The sequence below is a fragment of the Panulirus ornatus genome, chromosome 25 (genome assembly GCF_036320965.1).
Source record: "Panulirus ornatus isolate Po-2019 chromosome 25, ASM3632096v1, whole genome shotgun sequence".
Lineage (NCBI taxonomy): Eukaryota > Metazoa > Arthropoda > Malacostraca > Decapoda > Palinuridae > Panulirus > Panulirus ornatus.
The window spans coordinates 4,979,567-4,999,672 of NC_092248.1; the positions used below are offsets into that span (position 1 = coordinate 4,979,567).

General features: G+C 40.4%; 3 protein-coding genes across 14 annotated transcripts in view; all 3 read left to right on the forward strand.

Annotated features, from left to right (window-relative positions):
• Positions 1 to 20,106, forward strand: part of LOC139757189 (uncharacterized) — a 145,513-nt gene that overhangs the window by 48,863 nt on the left and 76,544 nt on the right. For 3 of the 10 annotated variants that reach the window (XM_071677333.1, XM_071677331.1, XM_071677334.1), the window contains exons 3-4: positions 2,193 to 2,475; positions 10,610 to 14,052. The exons of 5 other annotated variants lie outside the window; for them this stretch is intronic. In XM_071677333.1, coding sequence (XP_071533434.1) covers positions 11,373 to 12,305 — 933 coding nt within the window. In that variant the 5' untranslated portion in view covers positions 2,193 to 2,475; positions 10,610 to 11,372 and the 3' untranslated portion in view covers positions 12,306 to 14,052. Of the gene's footprint in view, positions 1 to 2,192; positions 2,476 to 10,609; positions 14,053 to 20,106 lie in introns of those variants that run through there. 2 more of the 10 variants (XM_071677332.1, XM_071677329.1) reach the window with 1 other exon arrangement.
• On the forward strand, positions 2,482 to 6,758 carry LOC139757191 (uncharacterized). The gene has a single exon (XM_071677342.1). It carries the CDS (start codon positions 3,392 to 3,394, stop codon positions 4,322 to 4,324), a length of 933 nt encoding a protein of 310 aa, XP_071533443.1. The 5' UTR covers positions 2,482 to 3,391; the 3' UTR covers positions 4,325 to 6,758.
• Positions 16,568 to 20,106, forward strand: part of LOC139757190 (uncharacterized) — a 34,010-nt gene continuing 30,471 nt past the window's right edge. For 2 of the 3 annotated variants that reach the window (XR_011714534.1, XM_071677341.1), the window contains exon 1: positions 16,568 to 17,500. The gene's annotated coding sequence lies outside the window, so the exon portion shown is untranslated. The remainder of the gene's footprint in view (positions 17,501 to 20,106) is intronic. The other variant, XM_071677340.1, reaches the window with a different exon arrangement.

Here is a 20,106-nt window from a genome sequence, read left to right on the forward strand (position 1 = left end):
TCCCCTCGCTCAGTGAGAGGGACGTAGCTGTACTCAATCCTTTTCCATCCCCTCGCTCAGTGAGAGGGACGTAGCTGTACTCAATCCTTTTCCATCTCCTCGCTCAGTGAGAGGGACGTAGCTGTACTCAATCCTTTTCCATCCCCTCGCTCAGTGAGAGGGACGTAGCTGTACTCAATCCTTTTCCATCCCCTCGCTCAGTGAGAGGGACGCAGCTGTACTCAATCCTTTTCCATCTCCTCGCTCAGTGAGAGGGACGTAGCTGTACTCAATCCTTTTCCATCCCCTCGCTCAGTGAGAGGGACGTAGCTGTACTCAATCCCTTTTCATCCATTCGACATTTTTTTGATTGAGGTGAAAATCGATTATTGTCTCTTGATATGTTTTCTTGAACATGAAGTTTTTGGGGGTTGGTGTTATCATTTTCTATTCCTTATATGTAACGGTGACTTAACTATAAACTACGTATAATGTGAGTGTGGCCTGACTATGACTTTATCAAATTGAGGAATGCCTCTCACATATGCCACCAACACTTGTTTACGTAAAACCTAAGACACTTTTTGGTTTTGTTAAACACATAAATGCACTGTTGATCCAATTCTAAATATCTGCTAGTCAGTAGGTCTAAATCTTTCATATTGTGTAAATTCTCCTTTCTGTTTACCTCATGATGGTTTCGGAGGACTTCTAACCCGTTATGGTGCCAGGCTGCCAAGTTGTTGGTTCTTTGGTCATCTTGATGGCCCTTATTGAAGACCCATGTAACCATCACATCCTGGCTTGCTTGGTACGGTTTGTAGGTACAAGACCAGACTCATTCTGAATTTCTTCATTGTGCAGTCTGCAGTGGAAAGGACCCTTGATAATGTATTGAAATTGATGTAACCCCTGATGTTTGTTATTGTGCTAACTGATGGCTCATAGTTCCGTCTTTAGGGAACTGCTATCTTGGAATGAGGATTGGAATCTATGCATTGTAGGATTTTCATAGAGTATTAATCATGTTACGTATCTGCAGTTCAGGGAGTAGAGCCTCAATGTTTTAAGTAGGTCCCAGTAGAATGTATGTTCAAGCGTCAGTGCAGACTGTGATGAATCTTTGCAAACCTTCTAACGCCCGTAATTTCACAATGTCTTGAAGGGCGATGGTGATACAAAGGAATATTCTTATCTGGAGATGATAGATTCCTTGAAGTACGTCATGATAGATTCCTTGAAGTACGTCATGGTAGATTCCTTGAAGTACGTCATGATAGATTCCTTGAAGTACGTCATGATAGATTCCTTGAAGTACGTCATGATAGATTCCTTGAAGTACGTCATGATAGATTCCTTGAAGTACGTCATGATAGATTCCTTGAAGTACGTCATGGTAGATTCCTTGAAGTACGTCATGATAGATTCCTTGAAGTACGTCATGATAGATTCCTTGAAGTACGTCATGATAGATTCCTTGAAGTACGTCATGATAGATTCCTTGAAGTACGTCATGATAGATTCCTTGAAGTACGTCATGATAGATTCCTTGAAGTACGTCATGATAGATTCCTTGAAGTACGTCATGGTAGATTCCTTGAAGTACGTCATGATAGATTCCTTGAAGTACGTCATGATAGATTCCTTGAAGTACGTCATGATAGATTCCTTGAAGTACGTCATGATAGATTCCTTGAAGTACGTCATGATAGATTCCTTGAAGTACGTCATGATAGATTCCTTGAAGTACGTCATGATAGATTCCTTGAAATACGTCATAGATTCCTTGAAGTACGTCATGAAAGATTACTTAAAGTACGTCATGATAGATTCCTTGAAGTACATGATAGATTCCTTGAAGTACGTCATGATAGATTCCTTGAAGTACGTCATGATAGATTCCTTGAAGTACGTCATGATAGATTCCTTGAAGTACGTCATGATAGATTCCTTGAAGTACGTCATGATAGATTCCTTGAAGTACGTCATGATAGATTCCTTGAAGTCATGATAGATTCCTTGAAGTCATGATAGATTCTTGGGGTAACTCACCTCTTCTCGAGCATGTCTTTTCTTGACGACCTTATCTTAGGATATCGTCAGCATGTCATGTCACATTCTTATCTCTCTCCCTGCTGGCGGCCCTTGATGCTCAGGGTCTCTCACGTGTTTAATACATTTATTACTAATGTTTACTTTTCTGTCATTGGCAGCTGCTCCTGCTGGTGCTCAACAGAAGAACTTGTGATAGGTGCCTCCAAGCTCACCTGACTGACAAGCTGCCATAGGAACGAAATGTTACAATTGAAGGAATGTGAAGAACCTCACGCGAAGAAGAAGAAGAAGAAGAACAAGCGATAGTTATACAATCACCTACAGAACAAGGACGAAGAACATATGAAAAAAAAGGAAAACGAATGTTGACATGTGAAGAAGAGACTGAAGGATGTTAAGGACATTAAGAGCACATAGGAAAATGGACATTAGAGACAAAAGGTACAGCATTAATATCAACCGTAAAGTGATGGTGATGTCAAATTGAGCTTTAAAGACGAGGAAAAAGTTAGACCAAGTCAAAGGAAAAGATCTGACTACGTGTGAGAAGGATCGTTCTTAAGGTTTTCTTCTATCAAACTGGTGAAAATAGTCACTGAAATTATATTATCATTTACCACAATTCCATTTTTAACGAGGGCCGTAATTAAGGTTTAAAGGTATTAAATTGCTAATGAGAAACACATTACAGCTATAAACTGAAACATATTTCGCTACTTGTGTGTATATCTTTTTTTTTTCCCCAAAAAGTCATGTCCTCACTTGAATTGTTATAAGACAGACGTGTTTTTTTACTCACATTTCCAGCTTATGTACGAGGCATATTATTATATACAGTCGTAGGCTGAATGATCTGTAGGCATAAGAATCATACTCTCGCAGTAAAAGAACATAAATTCGTCTGGAAGGTGTGCATGCATAGGGACTACCGAACAGCGATTTGTCATTCTAGTTAGTTTATGAAGAGTTGGGAGGATTATACAACGTTAACTACGGGAACTGCCTTAGTTTGTTGCCGGTTGGACTAGGATGTATAGGAGGTGTTTAGCGCCCAACCGTGTGAGTGATTAGGAGGTAGGATACCCTGACCTTATAAGAAAAGAGGATATAAAACCAGTAGTTTATAGCATTCACCACCACGCATGGGGTTGTGAGCGGGTTCATCTCACTATAGATAACACTGGGTGACTCCGGGGTATGGTTGAGTCGAGAACAGAGCACCTCTCACCGATCTTGTCCACATCTCGAGTCCCTCACCCTCCTGCCGAGAGTCATACCCTCTACCCTGAATATAAAGAGGTGGTCACGGATTTCACCTGGAGACTGGAGTAGAATCTAATCTCAGAAAAAGAGCGTCATGGAAGACAAACGACTGACGTGTTCACAGTGCCAAAAGACCTACTCTCACAAGAGTAGTTTAGTGCAGCACATGAATGTTCATACAGGAGAGAAGTCATATGAATGTTCGTATTGTCTAAAGACTTTCTTTCGGAGAAAGAATCTAGTGCAGCATATAAGACTTCATACAAGAGAGAGGCCATATGAATGTCCTCTGTGCCAAAGAACCTTCTCTCATAAGGGTAATTTAAACAAACATATGCAGATTCATAGAGGAGAGAAGCCATTTGAATGTACACTTTGTGAAAAGACCTTCTCTGGCAAGAACAATTTAATGAACCACTTGAGAGTTCATGCAGGAGTTAAGCCACATGAATGTTCACATTGTCTTAAGACCTTCTTTTACAAGAATGATTTAGTGGAGCACATTAGAGTTCATACTGGAGAGAGGCCATATGGCTGTGCACACTGCCAGAAGACCTTCACCCAGAGGAGTTCTTTGATAAGGCACATGAACGTTCATACAGGAGGGAAGGTATATGAATGTTCAGAGTGCTTGAAGACGTTCTCATTTAAGAGTAGTTTAATGAAGCATATGCCCGTTCATACGGGAGAAAGGCCCTTTGAATGTTCTCATTGTCAAAAGACTTTTCCCAATAAGTGTAATTTGACGGAACACATAAAAGTTCATACAGGTGAGAAACCGTATGAATGTGCACTCTGTAAAAAGGCTTTCACTCAAGGGAATCATTTAAAGGCTCACATGAGTGTTCATACAGGAGAAAAGCCATTTGAATGTGCAGAGTGCCGTAAGACCTTCTCAAAGAGGGGTAATTTAGTGCAGCACATGAGAGTACATACTGGAGAGAAGCCGCATGAATGTTCACAATGCAAAAAGACTTTCGCCAATAAGTGCACCCTCATTCGGCACATGAAAACTCATACAAGATAGAGGCCATAGAATTTCTCGCAAGTGTCAAACGACCCTCTCTTATTATAGCGATTTAGCCCAACACATGACTTTTCTTACTGGCGAGAAACAGTGCTATATAATCTTTTGGAGGAGCGTTTGTCGTAGGGTACCATATGGCAGTCCTTACAAGAGACGTGCTCAAGTGAATGTTTATGATACCGGACGGCCTTTCTTGATGGAGTCCTTCTGCGCAAGTCATGACGTGTGAAAAACCATATTCAGCGTGACAAAATGCCTTAATCACCTTTTCTGGTTGTGGATACTGGATGAATGGATATGAATTTTCCCCATGTCAAGACACTACCTCAGACTGGTCATTCAGTGCGTCGTGTGAAAGATCACACATAATAATCGACGATAGATTGATATTCCCAATGTTTTTCTCGTTTTCTTGTGTACTGTCTGTTGGAGAATCTTTTCCTCCCCACCTCGCTACACTGTTCATAGCCAGTGTCCATCCTCGTTTACACATGATACCAGATTATTAGTGCCTGAGGTCAGCATCATGCTCCCGCAGCCTCATTTGTATGGGTCGCCTCATTGCACTGCAGTGATTCCTCTCACACCCGTTGCATGGGATCTAGTATACTATACTGCTTTTGCCCTTCGTCTTTTTATTAATCCTGATGATGGCTCTTATGTTTGATCTAGATAAGGTCGTAAAGTTCACCGTATTGATTTGTAAAACTGTTGTGATATATGTTGCTTGTCGTGAGCTGGATATCACCAAATATGTGTCTGTCTCTCCTGTTGTTACGCTTGGCTTCATTGCTAGCTCTTGTGTCCATAGTCCCTGGCACTTTTCCTCTGAGTTCAATCACCTGGACACTGGGGTAACCCAGTTTCGTGAAAGACTCAACATTGTATGCCCACTCATCTTTCAGGAACACTAAGGTACATGTTATGCTTACATAAGTTGTGAACATAAGTGTTGTAGAGGGTGACCAAGAAAGGTGGGAGGTATGGGAATGGGAATCCTACCCTTTCATACCACAACTTTTTGAAAGTGTGAAGAGATGAAGGAGCCAAGAAAGAACTCTTTTCGTTAAACGCTCAATCATGTTCCTGGCGCTCCCTTGCTGAGATGAGGTAGAAAATGGATCATCAGCATTTTGACGACCTCTTAGGATATCGTTAGCATGTCATGTAGCATTCTTATCTCTCCCTGTTGGCGGCCCTTGATTCTAAGGGTCTCACGTGTATGACATATAATACTAATGTTTACTTTTCTGCCATTGGCAGCTGCTACTGCTGGCGTTCAACACAAGAACGTGTTATGCACCTCCAAACTCACCTATTGATTACGTTGCCTCAAGCACGAATTATGGGAATTAGAGTGTGGTGATTACAAAGATATACAGTGATGATGCAGTGAACTACAAAAAAAAAAGAGTTAGATAACTTAGATCTATGATATTCAAATACATAGAAAGTGAAGGAGTAGAACGATGTTGGGAATATACAACAACAGTGAAGACAGAAACAAGAGGAACAAAATGATACATTAACATCAAGAACAAAGTCAAAGCAGTTAAGAGTCTAAGTGTGGAGGACCGTGTCAATGTTTGATACAGTCACACTAGTTATGGTATCATTAGCCACATCTCCTTTTGAATAGGAAGACATTGAAGCTTCAGAACAAACTTAATGATATGCCCATAAAATCTGTCGATGTTAACGTATTACGCTTTTTGTGTATATGTACATTATTTTTTTTTTTCCCCAGGAATAATAGCCTCACGTAAATTAATGTAATGATAAATGTGTGTCTTACTGTTGTATTTGCTACTCATTCTTCTTTTTTTCTTTGTGATGAACGTTCGATAACGATAGAAGGGTGATTGACCAAAAGAAGGAGTAAGTGGAGAGTGCTTGATTAGGGATTACTGGACTGTTACTTGTAAGAATACTTGGAACATCAGTAAGCTATGGGGATTATAAGTCGTAAATCACAGAAGCTGCCACTGTTGGTAGCTGAAGTTTAGCGTTTGGTATTAAAGTGTGTGTGTGTGATTAGAAGGTAGTGTATCTAACCTTCTGCAGAAGGCAAATGCGAGGCTAGATGTCAAAAAAAAACATTCTCCACCACATACGGATTGTGAGTAGTTCATCCCACTGCAGTTAACTTTAGGTGACCCCAGGATCATTTCCTCCACCTCCCTGAACATAAGAGAGTGTCAGGGCTGTCACCTGTGTGTGACGGCAGTATAATCATAACACAAGACTTGTGTCATGGAAGATAAACGAATGACATGTTCACAATGTAATATGATTATACCACAGAACTGCGTCAGGAAAGATGAGGAATCATTATGTTCACAATACCACGAGAGTAGTTTAGGGCAGCACATGAATGGTTGTACAAGAGACAAGCTGTATGAATGTGCATATTGCCAAAAGACTTTCACTTTTAGAAGTGCTCCAATGAGGCATATGAATGTTCATACAGGAGAGAAGCCATTTGAATGTGCGTACTGTAGAAAGGCCTTCTCCGTGAAGAGCAATTTAACGAGCCACTTGCAAGTTCATGCAGGAGTGAAGCCTTATGAATGTTCACAGAGCCAAAAAGCCTTCTCTCAGAAGAGGTATTTATTACTGCACAGGAGAGTTCATACAGGGGAGAAGCAAGCCGTATCATTGTCCAATCTGCCAAAATAGCTTCGCCCAAAAGAGTACTTTAAGTAGCCACATGCGCGTTCACGACGGAGGGAAGGCGTATAAATGTTCACACTGCCAAAAGACCTTCTCCGAAAAGCGTTATTTGCAGCAGCACGTGAGGATTCATTCATACAGGAGAGAGACCCTATGAATGTGCAGTTTGCCAAAAGACCTTCAAACGGATGAATCACTTACAGAATCACACGAATCTTCATACAGGAAAGAAGCCGTATGAATGTTCGCATTGCCCAAAAAGCTTTTCTCAGAGACCTACTCTATTATACCACATGAGAGTTCATACAGGAGAAAAGCCGTATGAATGTTCACGGTGCAAAAAGCGCTTTGCCTCTAAGTGTACTCTCGTGCAGCACACGAAAAAGTCATGTCGGGTATAAGCCAGATAATTGTTCACATGATAGTGCAATTCATGCAAGTGAGGAGCCGTATGCATGGACTACATATTTCCATGAGATCTCCTGAAGGAGAGTTTGTTTTCGAGCAGCACGAGGCTGTTCGTGCAGGCGTGTCCACTGAACGTCCACGCTACTGGATGCCCTTTCGTGCAGGACTGCATTAGCTTCGTCAATGATCATTGTGCGTACATACAGAAGCCATATGAAAATTGAGAGTGACAGAAACCTTTTTTCCGTTTTCTGATATTTTGTAGCGTTGTTTTCGAACGTTCGTGCAGAAAGGATTCGATATGAATGTTCACTACTGGGCCAAGACACCTGCCTAGACGGTTCATTTAGTGTGTCGTATAAACGTTCACGAAGAATTATAGGCAAATGGATATTCTCAAATGTCAAAATACCTTTTTCAGTGTAATACATAATAGGTTCATACAAGAGAGAAGCCACATGAACGGTCACAGTGCCATAATACGTTCTTGAGCAGGAGTCTGTTAATGCGGCTCAAAAAAAAAGTTTTTACACGAGAGGAGACACAGCTAAAACGCAATCCTCTTTGAGATGAACTTTCGTGAACCAAATGAATTACACAGAGTAAAAAGTCTCAAGTGAACTATAAGGCCTGTAAGAAGGGTGATCATTGGGAATACACCACTGTTCGTTAGGGACACCACGAGAATTTCACCAATACAAAGGATGAGTTGGTGCAGCACTTGTGAATACATACAGGAGAGAAACCCTATGAACGTTTTCTGTACCAAAAGATCTCCTGGAGGATGTGTCGAGGCACAGGAGTGTTTATGGAAGCGAGGATCCCAATGACTTTCTAAAGTGATACGATAACAACTGAAGGAATCCTTCGTTATAAGATGACAGGATGGCCAGCAGATATTATACAGAAGTACATGTTAAAATGGTGTAAGGTCATAGGGTGAACAACCAGTTGATTTACTGTTATTTGTGTTGGATGTCAACTTGGCTAATGTCTCGTTGATGATAACGGTCATGTTAAACTTATCAATACTGACAAAGGCTTAAGAGTCATTTGGATAAATAGTTGTCGACTCTGCCAATTATTATTTACTTCACAATTTATTAGTAAGCCTTCATGAAAATGATTCTTATGTTTCAAGCTTACGTTTTTGCCTAAAATCAAACAAGTTTATGTGTATTGTGATAGTTTTCTTTTTTGTCAATAAATTTATTATTTGGAAGCCAAGACGTTTATCTATTTCCTACCAAAATAAACCTCATTTCCATTCTACAACTAGGCCTGAAAATTTTCAAAGGCTCTAGACCATATACGTCACACGAGCAGTCAACTGCCGAAGACGTTCCTCGTCGAATACAACACACCAAGAGTCAGTAGGCTAGGCTATGTCATTCCATACCTTTGCCTCGCTTTCTCTCATCGTTGATCAAGATAAAGGAACCGTTGAAGGGAAGTTAGAAAGTTAAGACTTCATCTAACTCTCTGTCGCATGTGTTCATGTTACTGCTGTGATCACAGCTTACGTTCACCATGTGATTTCTCTATGATGACAGTTAAACCTTAGGATCTAAGTGTTGAGAATATGATCTCTCTTGCATTTGAAAATAAAGATATAATCTTTTAACGTGTCTTAAGGGTTTCGATAGGAGGGCATACGAAAAGCAGATAACAGAAGGCCTGTTGACCTATGACACACTTATCTGTTGATCTGTTTTCAAGAGTAACGAGCTGAGGTAAGGACAGAATAGTAAGAAAGAAAAGCTCTCTACTCGCGCTGCATTCCCTGTGGCAACTACAGCTGGCAGGGAAAAGGAATGGAAGATAAAAACCACACACTACTGGAAGGAATGAAGTCAACCATCAATGGCTAGTGTCTATAATACCCAAGTACACTACACTACACTACTTTATACTACACTGCACCACATGACACTACACTGTGCTTTCCTCTGGCTATGGTTGGATTTCCTCAAGAGTGTCATCTCTCAAGTTACATGCATCTTTCTGTCATTTCTCGTACTTAGGAGATACCTAAGCTGAGGAGATGTTTGTTCCAGCTGGTTTTTGAACACATTTATTTCCTTTGTATGAGCAATCTTTTACGGTAGCTTGTTCCAGTGTTTAACGCTTCAATATGGACTGATAGCTTTCCCATCCTTTACCTATTAATTCTATCCGTTCTGGGCACTATAAAGCCTTTTATTTGTAAAACGAAGGTCTTCCCATGAAATACATTGTGAATATAATCAAAGTTTTAAAAACTTGCATCAAGACTCCACGCAGTCTATGTATCTGAGGAGAACAGAGACTCCATGTTCATAGTCTAAGAGGCTGGAATGACCTCGGTACATCGTCAATTTTTGACGTCTATGATACGAACTCTGAGCATCGTTAAGTCTTTGATGCTGAGAGTCTGACTCTATAAATCATCAGTCTTTGATGCTGTTAGACTAACTCTGTAAATCATATGTCTTCTTTGATCCTAAGTCTGATCTCTTTATGTGTTCGCAATTTTAATGTTTTCGGTTAGATTCTAAAAGTGGGATGTCAATATACCAATCGCTTATGATGTAAAACGTTTTAATTTTGTATACATCTTTCACTTCTGACGATAACTTTTTTGGTATCTGATTCTGATAACTGTATAAGATAACTGCATAACGATAGCATGATAAGATCTGATCTCAATATAAGCTCAACATGAATAACTGATAAGGGTTTTATTTTAAACATATCGACAACATATAATATTAAGGAGGGTCCTGTTGTATCCCCTTGCCAAACAGAGTGTTTATATTAAGGTCATCACCTTCATATGAGGACTACCGTACGCATTAAAGATGTGGAGGTCAAATATGAATTACAATCAACATGAAAGAAACAAAAGTATTGGAGAAATGTTAGACAAGAATGTTAATGTACAAACAGTAATGAATTTGTGTAAAGGACCCCAAAATATCTCATTCTATATACATATTTCTAAAAGTCTTTGAATAATATTTCATTCATGCTTAAAAAGAAATAAGCCAGATGAGCATCAGAGGTTCAGGTGCTTTACAGATTCCACTGAATGGAATCAAATCATCTTGGGATATGGTCAGCATCTCATATGAAATTGTTATCTTTACAACTGGCGGAACTTGACGCTAAAGATCTCTTGTGTGGTACATACAATACTAATGTTTACTTTTCTGTCATTGGCAGCTGCTCCTGCTGGTGTTCAACACAAGACCGTGTGATATGTGCCTCCAAACCCACCTGACTGACAAGCTGGCACAAGGACGAAATACACCAATTGCAGGAGTGTGAAGAGCCTGACGAAAAGAGGAAGAACAAACAACCCATGATAGTTATGCCCTCAACTACAAAAAGCAGGAAAAAACGTAGAAAAATCTCCTGTACATTATCGCCAGTAGGAGTGTATAGAACCAATAACATCGGAGGAAAGATAGGAACAGTATCATTATCAACAGTCAAGTGACAGTGGCATGAAAAAAATAATACGTAACTGACAGAAACGAAGTCGAAACGGAGAGAAAAGGAAAAGGTTTACCCCCGAGTGTGAAGGAGCAGAGTTAACGTTTAAATGGTTGTTTTTTCTTTTTTTTTTTTTTTACAAGGAATGCTGTTGATGATACCTACTTTAAATCTGTGCGACCGTGACTAAGTCCAATTTTAGTACATGTACGTAATTTACTTGAATTGTCATATTTATAAATGATTGATTTGTTTTTGTTCTTTCATAGTGAATGTTTATGTACAATATAAATAGGTTAAATGATCGAATGGAGACAAAAGTAGCAGACTTTCATTGTAAGAGAACATACACAAGGAGGGACTACTGACTTGTTATTTGTCACAACAACACAGTACCTGCCAAAGCCATTACCTCCACCTGTGGCACTTACTCCCTGAACATTAGTCAAGGGTGTCACCTGTGGATTGCAGTTCATCAAAAGACTGGGCCATGGAGAGGAAAAGAGTGAAGTGTGACCAATGCCAAAAGACCTTCTCCCACAGGAGTAATTTATCGCATCACATGAGTCTTCATACAGGAGAGAAGCCATATGAATGTTCTTATTGCCTAAAGACTTTCGTAAGGAAGAGGAATTTAGCACTACACATGAATGTTCACAAAGAAGAGAAGCCATATGAATGTGCACATTGTCAAAAGACCTTTTCATACAAAAGTAGTTTAGTGAAGCATATGCCACTTCATACGGGAGATAAGACATTCACATGTTCACATTGCGAAAAGACCTTCACCAATAAATGTAACTTACGGGAGCATGTGAAAGTTCATACAGGAGAGAAGCCATATAAATGTTCCCAATGCCAGAAGACCTTCTCATATCGGGGTAGTTTACTGAACCATCATCTAGTTCATACAAAAGAGAAGCCTTACGAATGTTCACATTGTAAAAAGACCTTTTCCTACAAGAGTAATCTACGGCAGCATATGAAAATTCACACTAGAGAGAAGCCGCATGAATGTTCAGAGTGTCAAAAGACCTTCTCATACAGGAATTGTCTAGCGAAGCATATGTCAATTCATACGGGAAAGAAGCCATATGAATGTTCACATTGTCAGAAGACCTTTTCTATTAAGGGTCACTTAGTGAAGCACATAAGAATTCATACAGGAGAAAAGCCTTTTGAATGTGACCACTGCAAAAGAACCTTTTCCCAGAAGAGTCATTTATGTACTCATATGAATATTCACACAAGAGAGAGGCCATTTAAATGTTTACAGTGCCAAAAGACCTTCTGTCAAAGAAGTAATTTAGTGAAGCACATGAAAGCACATACAGGAGAAAGACCGCATGAATGTTCACAATGCAAAAAGACTTTCGTGCTTAAGTACACTCTCAAACGGCACATTAAAACTCATACTAGCTAGAAGCCATCTGACCGCTCCCTGAGCCAAGCGCCTGTCTTTTACATGACTGTGCGTTCAGTTCAGTAAGCACATGACTGTGCATTCAGTTCAGTAAGCACATGACTGTGCGTTCAGTTCAGTAAGCACATGACTGTGCGTTCAGTTCAGTAAGCACATGACTATGCGTTCAGTTCAGTAAGCACATGACTGTGCGTTCAGTTCAGTAAGCACATGACTGTGCGTTCAGTTCAGTAAGCACATGACTGTGCGTTCAGTTCAGTAAGCACATGACTGTGCATTCAGTTCAGTAAGCACATGACTGTGCGTTCAGTTCAGTAAGCACATGACTGTGCGTTCAGTTCAGTAAGCACATGACTGTGCGTTCAGTTCAGTAAGCACATGACTATGCGTTCAGTTCAGTAAGCACATGACTGTGCGTTCAGTTCAGTAAGCACATGACTGTGCGTTCAGTTCAGTAAGCACATGACTATGCGTTCAGTTCTGTAAGCACATGACTGTGCGTTCAGTTCAGTAAGCACATGACTATGCGTTCAGTTCAGTAAGCACATGACTGTGCGTTCAGTTCAGACTCAGTTCAGTAAGCACATGACTATGCGTTCAGTTCAGTAAGCACATGACTATGCGTTCAGTTCAGTAAGCACATGACTATGCGTTCAGTTCAGTAAGCGAATGAATGTACACAATGCGATAAGATCTCTGGCGGGAGTGTGTGTTGTATAGCAGGACATGATTTTTTTAATTTTTTTTTTACGTGAATGTACACATTACTGGATATCCTTTCAAAGATATCTTTTTTTTTTTGCACAGTGTACTGCTATGTATACTTATACAAAATGCCATTCTTATTTTTTTCATCCAGAGATGTTTAAGTGGTTGATTTAGTGGGCATATTCATATATTCACTATTTTATCATCTGGAGGAATCATTCATTATGGATGTACGTTTCAAAATGTGACCAGTTTTTTCAGAAAGACAATCATATTTAAAATGAGTGTGATAGAACTGTTATTCTTTGAATTAGATCAAATCAATAACTTTTTTTTTTTACTTATGTGCTTATATCATTTCCTTTTCATACGATGGTATTTAACGTGTGAGCGAGATAACGTCAGGAATAGATGAATATCAAGTATCTTTTGTGTGCGGATGTGTTGGGTGACAGTGTCAAATGCTTTGTTGACGTCTACTGCCACTAGTATTGTGCGGGAGGGGGACTGTGGTTGGTTGAAGCCATGTATATGTAGCCGTGTCATATCAGGCGACTAAGAGGGAAGTGAGGGCTGGAAATCCTCCCTTTCTGTATCATAACTTTCTGAAAGGGAAGCTAGAGGAGAATTTCTCGTCAGACGCTCAGTTTTTTGTGTCTGACAATCCCATGTTAAGGCAGAAAATGGAGAGCAGGTATATGAAGAAATACGTTTATGTTAAATCTTGTTGTAAAATCACATATAGGAGAGTCAGATTATAATGCCATTGGTCATTTTACCTTGCAATTTCGCTGATGTACTAATGATGATTATGTTATTGTAAAACATATTACTTGTTATAAATGTTGAAAGTCATCTAGACAAATGACTACCTGCTCTGCCTTGCATTGATTACTCAAGTATTTATCCTTATGATTAACTTTAAAATGAATCATTTCAAGAATATATTTTCGGAAACCATTAGGCCAAGTTTATATATATATATATATATATATTGTAGTAGTCTTCTTGTTTGTAAATAAATTTTCCAGTTGGTAAACTAGTGTTTTTTTTTCCCCTCTTCTACCAGTATTTCGCAATAAGTCAACACCTTTTTTCAATATCTTGATTTAATGTATTTCATTTCAACATCCAACAATATAAGAATGATCGTACGCTACAGGACAGCTTTTAGCCCATTCAAGGCATCTCTTGTGGCCCATCAGACTATTGCTACTGACGCACATATCCAACCAACGTTTGAAACAACTCGTCATCCGCTCACGATGTAATTTGGTAGGTCATTCCATTGATGTGCAATAGTATATACAAAAGGATTTATCTTCTATTTCAGTTGCAATTTATCTCGTTTGGATTTATTTATATAATTGGTTAACACTTGGCCATAAGAGTGTGATTACTATATGTATTTTACACTTAATATCAAAGGTTAGATTATGTATATCGTTTATTGTTGATATTAAGGATCTGGTATATGTGTGACAACTGTTAAACCCCAGGTTTCAACTCTATCGTCAATATCTGATGGTGGGGATATGATCCTTCCATATCTTGTATTCGAAGTCAAGGATCTGATCTTATGGTTAACAAAGGACTTTAACAAAGGTTCCAAGTGGACTGTATATTCAAACAAGTAACAATGTTGGTTGGATGGCCTATGACACAGTTTTCTGCTGGTTTGTGGTTGATAAGGGCTATTCTGGATAGATGAGGTAAGGATAGAACAATGAGAAGGCTTTCACTCCGTCCTTCACTCCCTATTATAACAACCCTACTTCAGGAAAAAACAAATAATCATGCACAACTAAAGTACAGGAAGCACGGAATTCAACAGTGTAGAAGGAAGGCAGATAATATTAAGCTACAGACTATAGTATCCAAGTACACTACACTGGACGATACTACACTACACTACACTGTTCATCACTCTACGAATGATTTGAGTCATGGGAATCATCTTTCGATTTTTATTGAAAGCAACGTGTTATTGTGGCACAGGAGTCCCGGGTTCGATCCTGGCTGTTGGAGGTTTGCATGTTCTATGAAGGTGCTCGTTCCTATGTACTATGTTCGTTTATATATATATATATATATATATATATATATATATATATATATATATATATATATATATATATATATATATATATATGAACCAAATATCCATTTGTGAAGCCACTCTGAAAACATGAACGGAGTTGGCTGTGAGTCGCCTGTTCGAACCAGGAGTCGAGCACCAGCCAGTATGATTCATAGCCAACGACATTAAACCATCACACCTCGCAACTTGAAGCCTTTCACTCCTCAGTATGAATTTACTTTTTTTCCCCTGAAAATACATTTACCCGACACATTTTTCAAAAGGCGTCGGAAAGTGTTCGAAGTTCGATTAGAGAAAAAAAAAGGTGGGTTGAAAAATAAAGTGGGTAGGGGTGGGTGGGGTGGGTGTATCAGCTTTACGTAGTGTGTATTCATAATGCGTACCACAAGACCTCGAACCTTAAAAAGCAATTTTCCATTTCCAGGAATAACACGAACCCTTTAAGCATTCAGAGATGAGAAGTATAAGTCCAAATTGCTTTACGTTTTTGTCTCACTACCCACTCCAGTCTCTCTCATCCCACACTCTCTACTCGCCTGCCTCCCTCATCTCTCCCTCTCTCTCTCTCTCCCTGACACACCCTTCCCTCCCATACTCCTCCATCATCGTTTGGGAACTCTCGTTCGCGATGGTTACGGTGATGATTCTGGTGGTGGTTTGTGCTGGCAACTGATGGTTGTGGTTCGTTGTGGCAGGTTCATGGTAGTGAGTTATAGGTGTCAGGGTATTGGTGGCTAGTTATGGTCGTGAGGGCTTGATGGCACAATATGGTGGGATATTATGGTGGTGGGTAGCAGCAGTGGGCTAAGGTGGTGGGTTATGGTACAAGTTATGGTGGCAGATTATGGTGGGGGTGTTATAATGGGAGGTCATGGTTAAATGTTATAACAATAGGTCATGATAGAGGGCTTATGATGACAGGTACACACAGTGGTGGGTTATAGTGACAGGTTATGGTTACAAGTTATGGTGGTGATGGTGGAGGGGTTGTTCTAGTGGCAGACTATGGTGGTAGTTTGTGGTGGGGCAGGTTATCACTGCAGGAAAACAGGTTGTCGTCTGTATACGCCTCTTTCCAACCAGTCCCTCAACACAACATACATACTCCACCTCACCTCACATCTTCAGTCCTTCAGTCTTTCCTTATCCAAGTATAGTGACGTAAGTCGTCCATATCTGCTGACTTCACTCCTGATCATGTCTGAGGAAGCAGCTCATCCATCATGCACATAAATTCCTCCCACTTATCAGACTGTTAAGTGCGTCCGCTTCATCAGAAATGTCTAGATTAAACAAAGTTTTTTTTTGTAATCACACAAGCCTTTCCTGTGCGAGGGAATGTGAGCCGATGATGCGGTGGGGTTTCCCTCGCTCGCTTGCTCGCTGGCTGTGTTTGTAATCCAATTGACCGCATGACGTCGAACGGAGACACGTGGGCCGTAAGGGACGCCAACATACATCGCCTCACAGGCGTCTCCCATTGGGCCGTTCAAACCCTCTCTTATCTTGCACCCGTGTCAGAAGTCTTCGACCATTGGATCTTTCGTTTAAGTCGGTCTGGGGAGTGGGACTCGCCCTCCTGAGGTGGTCATAACAAAATATTCATCTTTGGAGAATATTTCTCCCCTGTTTGATGATCCTTACAAATCTCCACTGTCTTGAACCACTCGTCCCGTATCTGCCAATTATCCTGTTTATGACTTCGTTTGTTGAGTGTGGCGTAGATCGCGTCTCGTTTCGTGAGGAGGGAGGGGATAGTAGGGTAGTTACATTGCTAGTTCGTGTTGTTGCTCAGTGTGTGTGTGTGTGTGTGTGTGTGTGTGCTCAGCAGTAGGGGAGGCATGGTAATGCACATGTGGTGGCAGACAGTAGGTCGTATGTATGTTGGTGTCAGACCACGGTGGCAGCCGTGAGGTGACAACGATTGAATGAGGTATCGGAGAAAACCGCCAATTCCTAGAGACTAGTTGACCGTCCATAAGACTGCAAAATGAAAGGACTGCATCCTATTCCAGACCCTCTCCCATTGCATTTCTTGAGGACGCTAATGGACTTCATGTTGTTGGAAGATGGAGCACAAATATGTGTGAATTGCGCAGTTTAAAGGATATTTATACATATATATGCACTGTGGTTAAGCTCATACGGAACCAGTGGGGTATTTAAACAGAAACTGGCAACACGGAAGAAAGGCAACACTCAAGAGCTGCTGTGCTGGCCTCCAGCGGCAGACGCCGGTACTACATACGTGATGGCGTCAGTTGTCCATGTAAACAGTGAAGTGTTTTTTTTCAGAAAACGGCGTCTTTATGCTTTACAAATAATAGAATTGGTCTGTGAGTGCAGTTAGTGGAACCTGTAGGCCGAAGTGCTACTTGACGACCAGGTAAGGACTAAAATTAGCGAAGAATAAAATAGTAAAACAACATTTCTTGTAGAGTTAAATGGAATGCTGGAAGGCACTTGGCTAGAACGAATGGATGATCATGTTATTATATGGATTACTAATCACTTAAGATATGATGAGGTTTACAGTGTGTTCTGTAGATAGTAGAGCACAGACCCAAGATATGATGAGGTTTACAGTGTGTTCTGTAGATAGTAGAACACAGACCCAAGATATGATGAGGTTTACAGTGTGTTCTGTACATAGTAGGAGAACACAGACCCTCTATTTAGGTGTAGGATTACTGTAGGTAGACTACTAATGATGTTTGGGTGGTTAGCACGGAAAAGATGCAGTGGTTGTGATAATGTACACATGCTCCTATAGGTTCTGTCACTGAGGTTACTTGAGAAGTTACCGTGTTTCATTTTCCTCATGGTTATCAGCATATACCAGATCACGTGCAGAACTGTAACATCATATATATTTATTTATTTATTTTGCTTTGTCGCTGTCACCCGCGTTAGCGAGGTAGCGCAAAGAAACAGACGAAAGAACGGCCCAACCCACCCACATACACATGTATATACATACACGTCCACACACGCAAATACACACCTATACATCTCAACGTATACGTACACACACAGACATATACATATATACACATGTACATAATTCATACTGTCTGCCTTTATTCATTCCCATCGCAACCCCGCCACACATGAAATAACAACCCCCTTCCCCCTCATGTGTGCGAGGTAGCGCTAGGAAAGGACAACAAAGGCCACATTCGTTCACACTCAGTCTCTAGCTGTCACGTAATAATGCACCGAAACCACAGCTCCTCTTCCACACCCAAGCCCCACAGAACTTTCCATGATTTACCCCAGACGCTTCACATACCCTGGTTCAATCCATTGACAGCACGTCAACCCCGGTATACCACATCGTTCCAATTCACTCTATCCCTTGCACGCCTTTCACCCTCCTGCATGTTCACGCCCCGACCACTCAGAATCTTTTTCACTCCAGCTTTCCACCTCCAGTTTGGTCTCCCACTTCTCATTCCCTCCACCTCTGACACATATATCCTTTTGGTCAATCTTTCCTCACTCATTCTCTCAATGTGACCAAACCATTTCAAAACACCCTCTTCTGCTCTCTCAACCACACTCTTTTTATTACCACACATCTCTCTTACCCTATTATTACTCAACAAACGTATACCTCTGTAATTTGAGCACTCACTTTTATCCTCTTTGCCTTTGTACAATGGCACTATGCAAGCATTCCGCCAATCCTCAGGCACCTCACCATGAGTCATACATACATTAAATAACCTTACCAACCAGTCAATACAGTCACCCTCTTTTTTTAATAAGCTTCACTGCAGTACCATCCAAACCCGCTGCCTTGCCGGCTTTCATCTTCCGCAAAGCTTTTACTACCTCTTCTCTGTTTACCAAATCATGTATATATATATATATATATATATATATATATATATATATATATATATATATATATATATATATATATATACACACACGAGTGTGTGTGTGTGTGTGTGTGTGTGTCTGTGTGAAACAGTCCATCTGCACATATACCCCTCTGTCGCTTCTTTCATTTTCTCAAAATACTCTGAACACTAACGTCTTATACATTTAATCTCTTCACTTCTTGCCTTTCTCTCTCTTTTTTTTTCTGACGTCCAGCCTCACCGAGACATATAGTATGTGTATCATCAGATACGCAACAGTCCCCTCCACACAATGTCACGAATGGTGCTCATCGCTCGAGTATTTGTTTTGGAATCTTGGGTCAGTATGGGGTTTAATGATCTGGCTTCCTGAGAGAGAGAGAGAGAGAGAGAGAGAGAGAGAGAGAGAGAGAGAGAGAGAGAGAGAGAGAGGTTTGCCCTCCAGGTAAGTCTGAAGTGGATGCTTAGTGTCACTCCTTGATAGCATTCTTCGAACCCAGTCAAATCTCATTGGGGAAGAGTTGCCATTTCTACCATGAGCTGTCTTGACTGTCTGAGCGACTGTACGGTAGAAGATGTGGTGTTAGTGCTAGTTTTAGCAGCATTTGCTTTAGTGGAGGAAAAAAACAGGAGTTGTAGCAACAACAGTGGTAGTAATAGTTGTAGTAGTAGAAGTAGTAGGTAATAGTAGTAGTATGTAGTAGTAGTGATGTAAGTAGTGACACCATAAATGGTGATGAGTAATAACTTTAACAAAAATACTACATGAAGAAGTGTTGAGGTAGCAATAGTCATTACATTAGTAATGCTAGTGGCTGTGATAGTAGTAGTAGTAATTGTAGTAGAAGTGGTAGTAGCAGTAGTAGTAGTGGTAGGTAGAATGTAAGTCAAACTATGAAAGAAGCACTGACTTGACTTGAGGGACATTTAGAAAATGTAGAAAATGGTTGTGATAAACGAGAGAGAGAGAGAGAGAGAGAGAGAGAGAGAGAGAGAGAGAGAGAGAGAGAGAGAGAGAGAGAGAGGTTGATGATACCATTCAAGCCCTCTGGGTCCTCATTCACCACCACCATTTCATAGCAATCTACCAGTAGGGGTGGTTGATTGGCTGTCTCCCCTCTGA

Excerpts from the sequence above, each read along its gene's own strand:
- LOC139757191 (XM_071677342.1), top strand. The coding sequence starts at position 3,392 with ATGGAAGACAAACGACTGACGTGTTCACAGTGCCAAAAGACCTACTCT.